Raw genomic sequence first — 12,640 nt, 5'->3', positions numbered from 1 at the left:
TAAGAAAGTAAGCAAAATCAGATCCCTACATGCAGAAGCCAACTATCCAATGGAAGACAGAGTCATTCATCAAACAAATAAGATAAAACTAGCAACCATGGAATCTAATAGTTACTAAATTCTGAAGTACATCCCTCAAGATATGTTTATATTTGAAGGGGAAACAAATATGTTTATATTTGAAGGGGAGTTTGGGGTTGGAGTTTTTATTTCCTTGCTTGTTTGTTTGCTGTAGCAATAAAATAACCACGCAATTGTATCTGTTCTTCTCTTTCCCTCCACGCACCATTTTAGGATGTTGGAGTCCTCATAGAGAGAAAACCACACGGAAAATGGAATGGATGGATGGAAACAACACATTGGTGACTGAGTTTATCCTCTTAGGATTCCTGACATGCCCTGAACTGCAGATTGTCCTGTTCCTCGTGTTTCTGACCTTGTATGGTATGATCTTAACAGGAAACATTGGACTGATGATGTTAATCAGGACCGATCCTCACCTTCAAACCCCTATGTATTTCTTCCTCAGCAACCTCTCCTTTGCAGATCTCTGTTACTCCTCAGTCATTGTTCCCAAAATGCTGTTCAATTTCCTCTCAGAGAACAAATCTATCTCCTATTATGGCTGTGCCCTGCAGTTTTATTTTTTCTGTGCTTTTGCCGATACAGAATCCTTTATCTTGGCTGCCATGGCATACGATCGCTATGTCGCCATCTGTAACCCTTTACTGTATACAGCTGTGATGTCTCGGGGCATCTGTGTATGGTTGATTGCCTTGTCCTACATTGGAGGTAACATGAGTTCCCTGGTTCACACATCCTTTGCCTTTATTCTGAAGTACTGTGATAAAAATGTCATTAATCATTTTTTCTGTGACCTCCCTCCCCTGCTTAAGCTATCTTGCACAGACACCTCGGTTAATGAATGGCTTCTCTCCACTTACGGCAGCTCAGTGGAAATCATCTGCTTCATCGTCATCATCGTCTCCTACTTTTTCATCCTCCGCTCAGTCTTGAGGATCCGCTCTTCCAGCGGGAGGAAGAAAACCTTCTCCACATGTGCCTCTCACTTGACTTCTGTGGCCATCTATCAGGGGACTCTTCTCTTCATTTACTCACGGCCCAGCTATCTGTATTCTCCCAACACTGATAAAATTATCTCCGTGTTCTACACCATTATCATCCCAGTGCTGAACCCATTGATTTATAGTTTGAGAAATAAAGATGTAAAAGATGCTGCTAAGAGAGCTATGGGGCTAAAGGTAGATTCTTCCTGAACCTTAATGTTCTGAGATTCATCTAACTCCCCAGTTGCAAACTCTAATTGGAAACGTGCAACATGCCTACCAGCAGACCCATGGGGGACATTATCAAACACTTGGTTTTCATACAGCCAAATTCAAGTCATAACCTCGTAACATAAGAAAACATTTAAAAGTTTCAAAATTGCTGCTAAATAATAGATTACCATTCAATAATTACTCCCTTGGAGTTAATGCTAAAAGGTGTTTTATCAGGTCATCTTAGGGATATAGTAAATACCTCAGAAAAGTGTGTGTGTGTGTGTGTGTGTGTGTGTGTGTGTGTTCATTTGTAGTATATCTCAGTTACATAGAGGATTGCTAGATGAGGGAGAAGGCCGGATTCTCTTGGTTTGTGTGCCAGCTCTATTGCTGGCTGGTGAGTGGCATTTTGAACAAGTTACTTCATGTTTCTATGTCTCAGTTAATTTATCTGTGAAATAGGGATATAGTATACATGCCATCAACTGTTGGGTGATTAACTGAGCACATGCTGTGAATCATATTTGTACCGCTTTAAGCCCTTGGTAGAGGTTGATTATATATATTTGTATAATAGTTCACATTAATTAAAATGTATGTTGTACAATGAGATGCTGAGAAGCAGGGATATCATGGAAGCAATGATACAAAATAAAATCCATTTTCTTAAGTGTAGTTCAATAATATGATGCTAACCTTTTGGGGCACCTGGGTGGCTCAGTGGGTTAAAGCCTCTACCTTTGGCTCAGGTCATGATCCCAGGGTCCTGGGATTGAGCCCAGCATCAGGCTCTCTGCTCAGCAGGGAGCAGGGAGCCCGCTTCCTCCTCTCTCTCTGCCTGCCTCTCTACCTACTTGTGATCTTTCTTTGTCAAATAAATAAATAAAATCTTTAAAAAAATAATATGATGCTAACCTTCTATACACAGTCTACACCAAAATAATTTGGAAACTTTTCCTAAATAGCACCTTGAAGAATAGAGGTTAATTGCAAGGCAAACTACTTGATTTGTCTTCCTGTCTATCTTTTATATACCAAAGTATTATTAGAGGGATGGGGCATCTTTCTCTGTCCTCTCAAAAATAGAATCAGCTCCCCAATATATCACCTGTATCATCAGGCAGAGATGAACCCACATGTGCTGGTGGGACATCTGAAGACTGATATAGAGGCATGTATCTGCAAAATGTATTTCAGCACTGATATTTTATACTGAACATTACTTTTTGTTATATCGGTTTTTTCCCTCTATGATAGTAAATATTTACAAGCTTTACCTGGAAATATCAAGGTTTAAAAAGTATATTTAAATCCATGTACTCTTTGTTGCAAAAATCCCCACAAGATACAGCCCAAATCATTGTCAGTTTTAAATTCTCCTAGGAATCCTGGCTTTGGATTTTTGATCAACAATGCTTCTCCTAAGTATTTCTGTTGTTTCATTCGCTAAGAAAAGAGCACACGCTCTCACAGTTACATACCCACCGACATACTCTAACATTAAATTTACGTTTACCTAGCCAAGATTTACTTGGCCAAGATTATAGAGAATCACACAGAGCCATACAGATGAGTATCTATCAACAGCTTTCATGTTTGCTAAGCTGTTAACATAGGCAAGCGTCTATTAGAGTGAGTGTTTACAGTACAATATTACATAACCAGCTGCCTATGAAAATCTTAGTTTGCAACACCACTGCCTTTTCATGCTCAATAATTATATCACTAAATATTACACCACTTACGAGAAAATATAGCTGTTTCCAAGAGAAGGAATAACTAAAAATATAGGGTATCAGTGTTTTCTCAAGGTTTGAAGGGCTGCTATTATTTGCTGAGATTTCTAGATGGCCCACACTGCTTTCCCCACTGGGAAGCATCCTATATTTCATCCTGGAGGGTTCCGGGAACCTGCTAACTTCCTAAGACTTCCTGGTAGCCAGCAAGGCCCAACACAGTCAGAACTTTCTGAGGCCACCCGCTTAGCTGGGACTTCCTCTATGGTTTTTGCTCAAGTTTGTGTTGTCCCTGTGTTCCTGAAGCTGCTTATGCATCATTTACGTAATAAAAGCAGAACCAGGGGAGCCTGGATGGCTCAGTGGGTTAAAGCCTCTGCCTTCAGTTTAGGTCATGATCCCAGGACTCTGGGATCAAGCCCCTCATCAGATCTTGTGGGAGTCCCAGAGTCCCAATGAATACTTCATTTGGGACCCTACTTATTAACCTGATTCTAATGCCTGAAATTCCATAGTAGGAACTTTATTTCATAGGCATAGGATATTGTTAGAATGGAAATGTCTTGGGGCGCCTGGGTGGCTCAGTGGGTTAAGCCTCTGCTTCAGCTTAGGTCATGATCTCAGGGTCCTGGGATCAAGTCCTGCATCGGGCTCTGCTCAACAGAGAGCCTGCTTCCCCCTCTCTCTCTGCCTGCCTCTCTGCCTTCTTGTGATCTCTGTCCGTCAAATAAATAAGATCTTTTAAAAAATTTAAATAAAATAAAATAAAAGCAGCACCACTATAAACATTATGGAAATAGGAGCTTTATTCTTGAACCTCTTGCAAATTTCTCCATTTACTCATTCCAACCTGAAACTACACTAGAAAGGTCTGGGAAATGCAGCTTCCGGCCGTAGCCACATTGGCGGCAGGATCCCAAATAATCCATCCTTTTCCACATGCTCTTCAGAGACATCTCTTATAATCACAATCAACTTTGAAATAAGACAACAGCAAAAATATGCTTATTTTTAACATGCATGCATCCATACGTCGGAAAGAAAAAGAGGTTACACAACGTTTTCATGCCATTTTACCCTTATGGGGTGGTCCAGGGTTCTTCTCACTAAGTCACATGCCTTTGAAAACCTATAACTTACAAAAAATTTGCATTCCAGGAACACACCCCACTACCCTAACTCTATGGTAATGATCACTTGTTCCCTTTATATTCAAAAACAGTCACCCCAATGGACAGAGAAACCCCTTTTTGCCTATTGACTAAGTAGCATAAGTGTCTCATAGTGATCAGATAGCAGTCTTGGCATTAGGTAAATGGAAACGTTTTGTGTTCTCTGTTGTAAAGATTACTATTTTTTTTTTAAACAAAGACCAACAGCCCCTAAAATTCTAAGAACTAGAAGCAAACTTTTTGTTAGTGGGCCATTAGGAAAAAATAAGAGAGCAGTCACCTCTTTTTTTCTCTGCTTTTTCAAAATTATCAGCATCAAGGTAAAATTCTTTAAATGCATTATCCTTGCACATATGAGACATATTATTAGAAAAAAATCCCCAAATACAAGATATCACTATTCTTTGCACATCGCCTTCCATTTCAAATAGCCAGAAAGACTCAACGATGGATATTTAGAAAGCAACCACTTTTGCAAATACCTGTACTAGGAGTTTAGAGAACACAAAATCTAAATATTGGTCTTATTCCTGAAGCCTCAAATAGAGTATATTTTTGTATTTGTATTTACAAAAAGGAACAAAAAACTGTATACTCTGAAAGGGTGAACTTTACAGTAATCAATGATGCTTCAATAAAAAAAGGCAGTACTATCAGACTGCAGTAACATACCTAAATGGGGTGTGAAGAAGAGTGTTTCAAATACAGAAAAAAAAAATGAACAATTGAAAGGAGCTAGAAATGATTAAATGAGGGGTCGACTTAGGTTTCATTAGATTTCCTCTTTGAGTAGAGGAGAATGATTTAAATTCAGAGAAGCTGAAGCATACTATAAAATTAATTTGGGGTTTTCTTCCTGGCACAAATCAACTGGATGACAATAGTGAGCAGTAAATTTCAGCCTTCGCTAAAATTGTTTCTGAATTCACAGGGGGCTATCCAAAACTAGAAATAATTAATGGTATGTTTGTGTAACATCAAAGCCTCAGTAATAGTAGGGCAGTAGCTTCAGAGAGTTAAGTCCCAAAAGCACCACCTGAAATAAAATGCTACCGTCCTATTGTTTGGCCATCAAAGACCTGCTCATCTCAGGTAGGCTTCGAAATTTTAATTTAAAGATTATAGGGGAAAACCTTACCTTTTAGGGGAAAAAAAGGTTTTTTGAATAAAGCATCTTTTGCCTGCTTACTCAATTAAGTGAACTCTGCAATTTAATGGCCGAAAATATTTTCTTTTTAAAACTGTAAGCATCTATCTGAACTTAGCATTCACGGTATGACTTTTTAATGATTTTATTTTGATGTTGGTTTACAGGAAAGCTTCTGTTCCTTTCATCACTAAGTAAGTATAAACATGAATTTAAGTGTTTTCTGTTTTGCTTTATTTAAAAAATAATGAAGGCACCACTTTACAAGTAACAACATGCACAAATGCACCTTCGTGTGAACCACACATGCCATATTCACTTTGGTCTAAAGAACAAGTCTATTGTCCACTTTCTATTCTCAGGTACAAGAGAGACATATACATGTACAACACAGGACACATACATACATAAACACACACACAAGGAAGAGAAGCTTGTATCTCTCAGAGCCATTATCTTATTTCCTTTTTTTTTTTTTTTTTAAGGGGAGAGAGAGAGGAGCGTTGGGGAGAGCAGAGGGAGAGGGAAAGAGATAATATCAAGCAGACTCCATGCTGAGCATGGAGCTCTACATAGGACTCAATCTCATGACCTTGTGATCATGACCTGAGCCGAAATCAAGAGTCAAATGCTTACCCAACTGAGCCATCCAGGTGCCCCATCTAATTTCCATTTTTTAACATAAAAGTCCATTCAAAATCCAAAGAGACAAATGTATGTATTAAATTCTGTTGTTTTCACTTTATTTTAGCCCTTTTCTTTGATTAAAAGTCTCCTCCTTGGGCACCAAACCTCTCCACAAATAGGTCATGAGTACTGTGGCAAAACAATAGCACATTTCTAGAGAAAGGTCAATAATGCTTACTTCAGGTTTAGCAAACAAAAAGGACAACTCAGATGAGGGTAAGTAACATAATTATTTTCATATTATTTGTGTGTGACTTGATCATTATTTCTAAAACTAATACCAAAAAAAAATCTCTTAACCTAATCATATATTGTAAAGGATATAATAAATGTACTCTTTTTGTGTGTGTGTTCATGGACTATTTTCAAGCCTACAAAAATGTTTAGTCCTACATCTTACAGTCTGGTCTCTATAACATTGGGGTTTCTTCCAACTAATTTAGAAGATGTAATGAGGTATCAATTCATTTCAAATATATTCCTTGATACAATGGAGGTAATGCTTGGATAAATAAAAGAGCTTGTAGAAAGTTGCATACCTTATAAATGACATCTAGATTTAGATCAAGTTCCTCAACTACCTACCGGAGATATTTTTTATTACTGTCATATTTCATAATAATGCATCTTTAAAGAGTGATACTGATCAAGTAATTTTATGAGTATAAAAGACAATTGCAGAAAGAAATTATATTCTGCTTTACAGATATTGTGTCATTGGTCAGAAGACTTTCATGTTCATCTATCATTTTCTTGACCATTTTCTCAAAAGTTTAGACAAGAATATAGAAGAATGGATGAAGGAAATTGCTCATCCTTGACAGAATTCATTTTCTTGGGAATTACCGATAACCGTGGGATGAAAGTGACCCTATTTACAACATTTCTTGTTGTTTATCTCATTAATCTTTTTGCAAATATTGGAATGATCACTTTAATTAGAATGGATTTCCAGCTTCACACACCTATGTACTTTTTCCTCAGCCATCTCTCCTTCTGTGACCTTTGTTATACCACAGCAGTTGGGCCCAAAATGTTGGTAGACCTTTTAGCCAAAAAAAAATCAATCCCTTTCTTTGGCTGCGCTCTGCAGTTCTTGATCTTCTGTATGTTTGGTGATTCTGAGTGTCTGCTGCTGGCAGTGATGGCCTTTGATCGGTACAAGGCCATTAGCAACCCCTTGCTCTACACAGCCAGCATGTCCAACAGACTGTGCTCCCTGCTCATGGCTGCGGTTTACATGCTGGGAACAGCAGATGCCTTGTTACACACGACTTTAACATTCCGCTTATGTTTCTGTGGATCGAATGAGATTAATCATTTCTTCTGTGACGTGCCTCCTCTCCTATTGCTGTCTTGCTCAGATACACAGGTCAATGAGTTAGCGATATTCACCGTTTTTGGATTCATTGAACTGAGTACCATTTCAGGAGTGCTTGTCTCTTATTGTTATATAATCTTATCAGTCTTGAAGATCCACTCTGCTGAGGGGAGGTTCAAAGCTTTCTCCACCTGCACCTCCCACTTAACTGCTGTTGCAATTTTCCAAGGAACCATGCTCTTCATGTATTTCCGGCCGAGTTCTTCCTACTCCCTTGATCAAGATAAAATGACCTCATTGTTTTACACCCTTGTGATTCCCATGCTAAACCCACTGGTGTATAGCCTGCGGAACAAGGATGTGAAAGAGGCCCTGAAAAAGCTGAAAATTAAAAAGTGGTTTTAAATATTTATATCACACACACACAAACATACACGCATTGTGGTGGTTGTTCACTGGCTCGAGATACAGAGTCTCAGATCTCAAAATATGCAAGTTGGGAGAAGTAAAGATAGCAGGCAGACTATCTGATGGTTAGAGACATCTTCAGGTGGACAAGTCATGACTCTTTAGAAGTAAAGAAGTGTGATTGCCAAAACCTGGTGGACCTTGACGACGGATGTTATGCTAACTGAAGTAAGTCAGAGAAAGACAAATGCTGTACGATCTCATTTACATGCAGAATCTAAACAAGTTGAACTCATAAAAGCAAAGAGTGGAATGGAGATTACCAGGGGTTTGGGGTGTCGGGGAAATGGGAAGCTGTTGGTCAAATAATACAAACATTTTGTTTAAAGAGGAATAATTTTTGGGAATGTAATGTACAACATGGTGACTATAGTTAATGATACTGTATCATGTAACTGAAATTTGCTAAGAATTTGCTCTTAAATGTTCTCAACACAACAAAAAATTGGTAACTACGTGAGGTGATGAATTTTTTATTAACCTTACCAGCAGTGACGATTTCACAAATTATATGATATCAAAACATACATTGTACACCTTAAAAAGGCCCAATGCTATATTCAATTCTATTCTAAGAAAGCTGGAGGGGGGATAAAAAAAGAAGAAAAGAAGTCAAAATAGTTAGGTTATAAAGAGTAGTGGAAGAGGTCCTGGTAAAATACATCATTGTGCTATAATTATCAAGTATGAACTCCTCTATCAAAGCGTCAGGGAAATTTCCTCCCTTCTCTGCCCCTTCTTAGTCCTCATTGAATGTCCATTTTTGTAGTGCCAGTAAAACATCTCCTTTAAGCACTGTTTTAATATCATTCTGTTTATGAAATCCCTTTTCTAGTAGGAGACCAGGAGCATTCTTTGTCAAGGATTGAACATTTCATCCCCGTTTTCCAAAGCACCTGCCTATATGCTGGGACACCAAATGGAAAAACAAATAAATAATAAATTAAAAACACCAGATAGCATTTTTGAGAATTTATTATAAGTTAGTAATGCAATTATATGATTGTAAGTCATGTGGCTGGAATACACATATTATACATTCTATTGTGTTATATATATAACAACTTTTAAGAAGGTGCATAAAATGGTTGTGAATACTAAAATAATAGATCAATAAAGACCTACATATTAACTCCCCTAGAAGTAAGGAGCATCCGTGTGTGTGTTCTTGATATTGCTCTATTTCATCTTTCTTTAGTCTAGTTTCCAATGGTTAAAGCAAAAGGCAGCTTGTTGAAATAACATGGAAATATTGTTATGTTGGAAGAACCATTATCCATCACACTCAATTATCCATTACAATTATAGAAGCTAAAAGCCATTGAATTTCTTAGATTTTGTAGCTGCTATTTTTAAGTATTTTTGTGCAGAAACATTTCAGAGTGGAAGAAACAGTTTCTCTGTTTTTTTAAAGCGGGCACGTGTGGAAGACTATGACTTGTCACTAGGTATCATGCTTGGGGAAAAAAAAAAAAACTGTGAAGAAATTTATCTTTTTAATAACAAGATTTCCATCCGTACCATATTTTCTCAATGAACAGATATACTTTTGAAACTGTTACTTTTGAGCAGCAGCATGGAAGAAAAAAATGTTTTAAAAATACAAGTCCAAGAAAAATAGAGTGTAGGGGGATTGTTGTTTAAACTTGGAGTATTTTAATATGTAATCTGATTAACCAGACTTGCTATCTTGTGACAATCATATTTTGCAACATCTAAAGATTGATTTGATCTACATATTGACTGTTTTATATCTACTGGGTTTGAACTAAAAAATAGAAACTTTTAAACCCTAGAAATGGAATTCCAAAAATAGAACTAACGGATTCAATTAATTGTTGACTTCCTCTCCCTAAACGTAAAGCCAGGTAATATAAATTTCCAAAGGCCAAGTACTTGTAAATTTGAGACATTTTAGTGAACACTTATGAAAATTCAGAATTTCATAGACATTTCTAGAGTGGATATTCAACTTTCTTGGTATTCAAGGAATAAAAATGAATTCTTAAATGTAGTATATTATGGCTCACCTATAGGATTGCAAAATGGGTAAACAGTGGGAATGCTGAGTATTGATGAAGATGTGGAACAATCATGGCTCTTACATGTTGAGAATAGAGAAGAGAACTAGCATTTTACTTTGTAAAACTCTATGCTTGTCTATGCTAAACATATAAATGTCTTGTGACAAAAAATTCTATTCCCAAATTTATACCGAAGTGAAATAAGTGAAACAAACAAATGAACATAGAAAAAAGAAAAAAAAAAGAGAAGGCAAACTATAAAAGAGACTGTTAACTACAGAGAACAAACTGAGGGCTACTGGAGGGAAATTAGGTGGGGGATGGGCTAAATGGATAATGGATGTTAAGGAGGGCCCTTGGGATGAGCACTGGATGTTACATGGAAGTGAAAAATCACTTAATTCTATTCTTGAAACTAATATTACACTATATGTTAACTGACTAGAATGTAACTAAAATCTTGAAACATTAAGAAATAAAGTAACCACCGAGACTTATGAAATTAAAAAAAAAAAAAAAAACAACTTACAAATTGACCTATCACACTAGATATCACTTTGCAGTGGTTCTCGGGATGATTTCTAAAGATGTTAGCAATGTTCTTTTTTTGGCCTGGTTCTGAGTGAAAGGAATCTTTGTTTCTGAAAAATTTGCAGTGTAGTTTCTCAAATAAAATATGTACTGCAAATATAGTCTCTAAAACAAAATACATTTTCTATCAGATTGTAAGCAACCACAGGGATTGTCTTAAATCTTGTGTCCCTTGAACACAGTAAGTGTTCACAATATGTCCATAAAATTGATGCAATGCACATATGTCATAGAATATCTCAGTGCACATTCTTCATGTTATTAAAAATTCTGACTTGCTTCCAGAACAATGCCTTTATCCACCTGCAGGCACTTCTAGTCTTTCCTCGGGCAGCAGGGAAACTTAGTAAACTTTAGTACCAACATCATGCCAGGAACTCCTTGTCACGATACTCAGTGTTTCAGGGACAGATAATTATATTCTAAAGAGTGTGATCTTCTGGGTGGATGGTCGCCTACATATAGGATTGTTTGGTATCACAAGGGTTATCCAGAAACCTGTAGTTAGAGATAATTGTTTTTCTCAGCTGCTTGTAACTCATGTATAAAATGTCTCCTAAAAACATTCTTTTTCAATTCCATTCTTAATGAAATTCTCATTTGGAATGGAATGAAATTCCATTCTCAATCTCTGTTGTTAATGAAAACTGAGATCCATCAAGAATTAAGTTAGGTTGCCTAACATGTAATAATAATCTAGTCACACAAGCTCAGGGGTAAATCATGGGAAGGAGTATTTGAAGGGAAATTAGTTTGCATGATCTTGAGGCAAAGCCCTGTTTGAGAGACTAAGGTTAGGTCCTGGTTGAACAAAATGGAGCCTGAGGGATTTTCAGGTCCCTGGACACAGGGGAGTGCCTGAAGGAACAATTAATTTGAAAGGAATCGAAGGAAGAACCAAGGACAATTCCACATTCTCTAAATAGGTACTGAAGAAGTAAACAATAGTAGAAAATGTCTTGGGTAACAAAAACAGATCAGTTTCTTGAGTTGAACCCATGGGCAATTAGTAGCAATTGGTTACATGGTTTTGCCTTGCATCCATAATATCTCCCTCACCAATACTTTGGTATCTTAGTATCAGGACCATCACACTTCCCAAATTTAAAAGGGTACTAATTTCGTTGGGGATTGTTCTAGCTTTATAGAAAGCAAGGAACAAAACAACACACTAATAAAGGATAGAAAACAAACAAAAGCAATCCCGACCCCCTGCTAACTCCCAGGTGAAGTTTCTGAATAAATAGGAGAGTATCCCAAGGACTCAAGAAAAAAAACTCATGGGGCACCTGGGTGGCTCAGTGGCTTAAGCCTCTGCCTTCGTCTCAGGTCATGATCTTAGGGTCCCAGGATCGAGCCCTGCGTCAGGCTCTCTGCTTCCCCCACTCTCTCTGCCTCTCGGCCTACTTGTGATCTCTCTCTCTGTCAAAAAAAAAAAAAAAAAAAAAAAAAAAAATCTTAAAGAGAAGAAACTCATGTATATGCCTCACACGGTTCACTTTCTTTCTCAGGATATGCATTCACTGGTTTGGTAGCAATTATAATTAACTCCTTTAAGACTCAGAAAACATAGCTGGTACACATAATTATTACACATTATCTGGACATATCTACCAACAGCAGCAATCTGTGATGTCAGGTGTAGTGTCCTGGTTAGCATATTGTAAAACGTCATTCAGAATGTGGCCAGTCTGGAGATTATCTCCTGGAGCTGCCATGGTGCACAGCCTCAGGGTCACCAATATTCTTACTTTCTCTTTAGTCTCTGGAATTCTGCAATGCAGCCCCCTCTGCATTATGTTCTCTTCGCTCCAATGCAAGTGATGTTCAAGAGTTCAGTTGTAATATAAGCACAGACCATATCTCCATCTGGTGACCCTCCTTCCATGCTTCCCTCAGCCATCAGTCATGCAGGCTGAAACGTTGCTGCATTACGGAGCACACTTAGAGGAGCTCCCAGCCGCTTCGAATCCTGAGAAGCTGTCATCACGGGTTTGTTAGTTTTCAAAGGAGACTTTAAGGTAAACACATGCGAGCCTTCCATGAGATTAGCTGAGAGAATTATTGCCTAAGAGGGATTTATTTCATGATACTGTTATCAGGAATCTATTGAGAGCAAAAGCTTTGCAGGCAGAAAGACCAACTCCAGATGCCAATGTCTGCATCTGTACGAGGAGGTTATTAATAACCATTTGGAATAGATGAGATAAC

The 12,640-nt window shown here is 37.6% G+C and overlaps 2 protein-coding genes across 2 annotated transcripts; both read left to right on the top strand.

Moving 5' to 3' along the window:
- Positions 1 to 332: 332 nt before the first annotated feature.
- On the top strand, positions 333 to 1,277 carry LOC122914413 (olfactory receptor-like protein OLF1). Its single transcript, XM_044261026.1, has one exon. It carries the CDS (start codon positions 333 to 335, stop codon positions 1,275 to 1,277), a length of 945 nt encoding a protein of 314 aa, XP_044116961.1.
- Positions 1,278 to 6,818: 5,541 nt separating this feature from the next.
- LOC122914412 (olfactory receptor 5W2-like) lies at positions 6,819 to 7,751 on the top strand. Its single transcript, XM_044261025.1, has one exon. It carries the CDS (start codon positions 6,819 to 6,821, stop codon positions 7,749 to 7,751), a length of 933 nt encoding a protein of 310 aa, XP_044116960.1.
- Positions 7,752 to 12,640: the final 4,889 nt, after the last annotated feature.

Source organism: Neovison vison, chromosome 7 (genome assembly GCF_020171115.1).
Source record: "Neovison vison isolate M4711 chromosome 7, ASM_NN_V1, whole genome shotgun sequence".
Taxonomy (NCBI): domain Eukaryota; kingdom Metazoa; phylum Chordata; class Mammalia; order Carnivora; family Mustelidae; genus Neogale; species Neogale vison.
The sequence above is the reverse complement of the archived record's forward strand: the minus strand, read 5'-3'. Positions and strand labels throughout refer to the sequence as shown.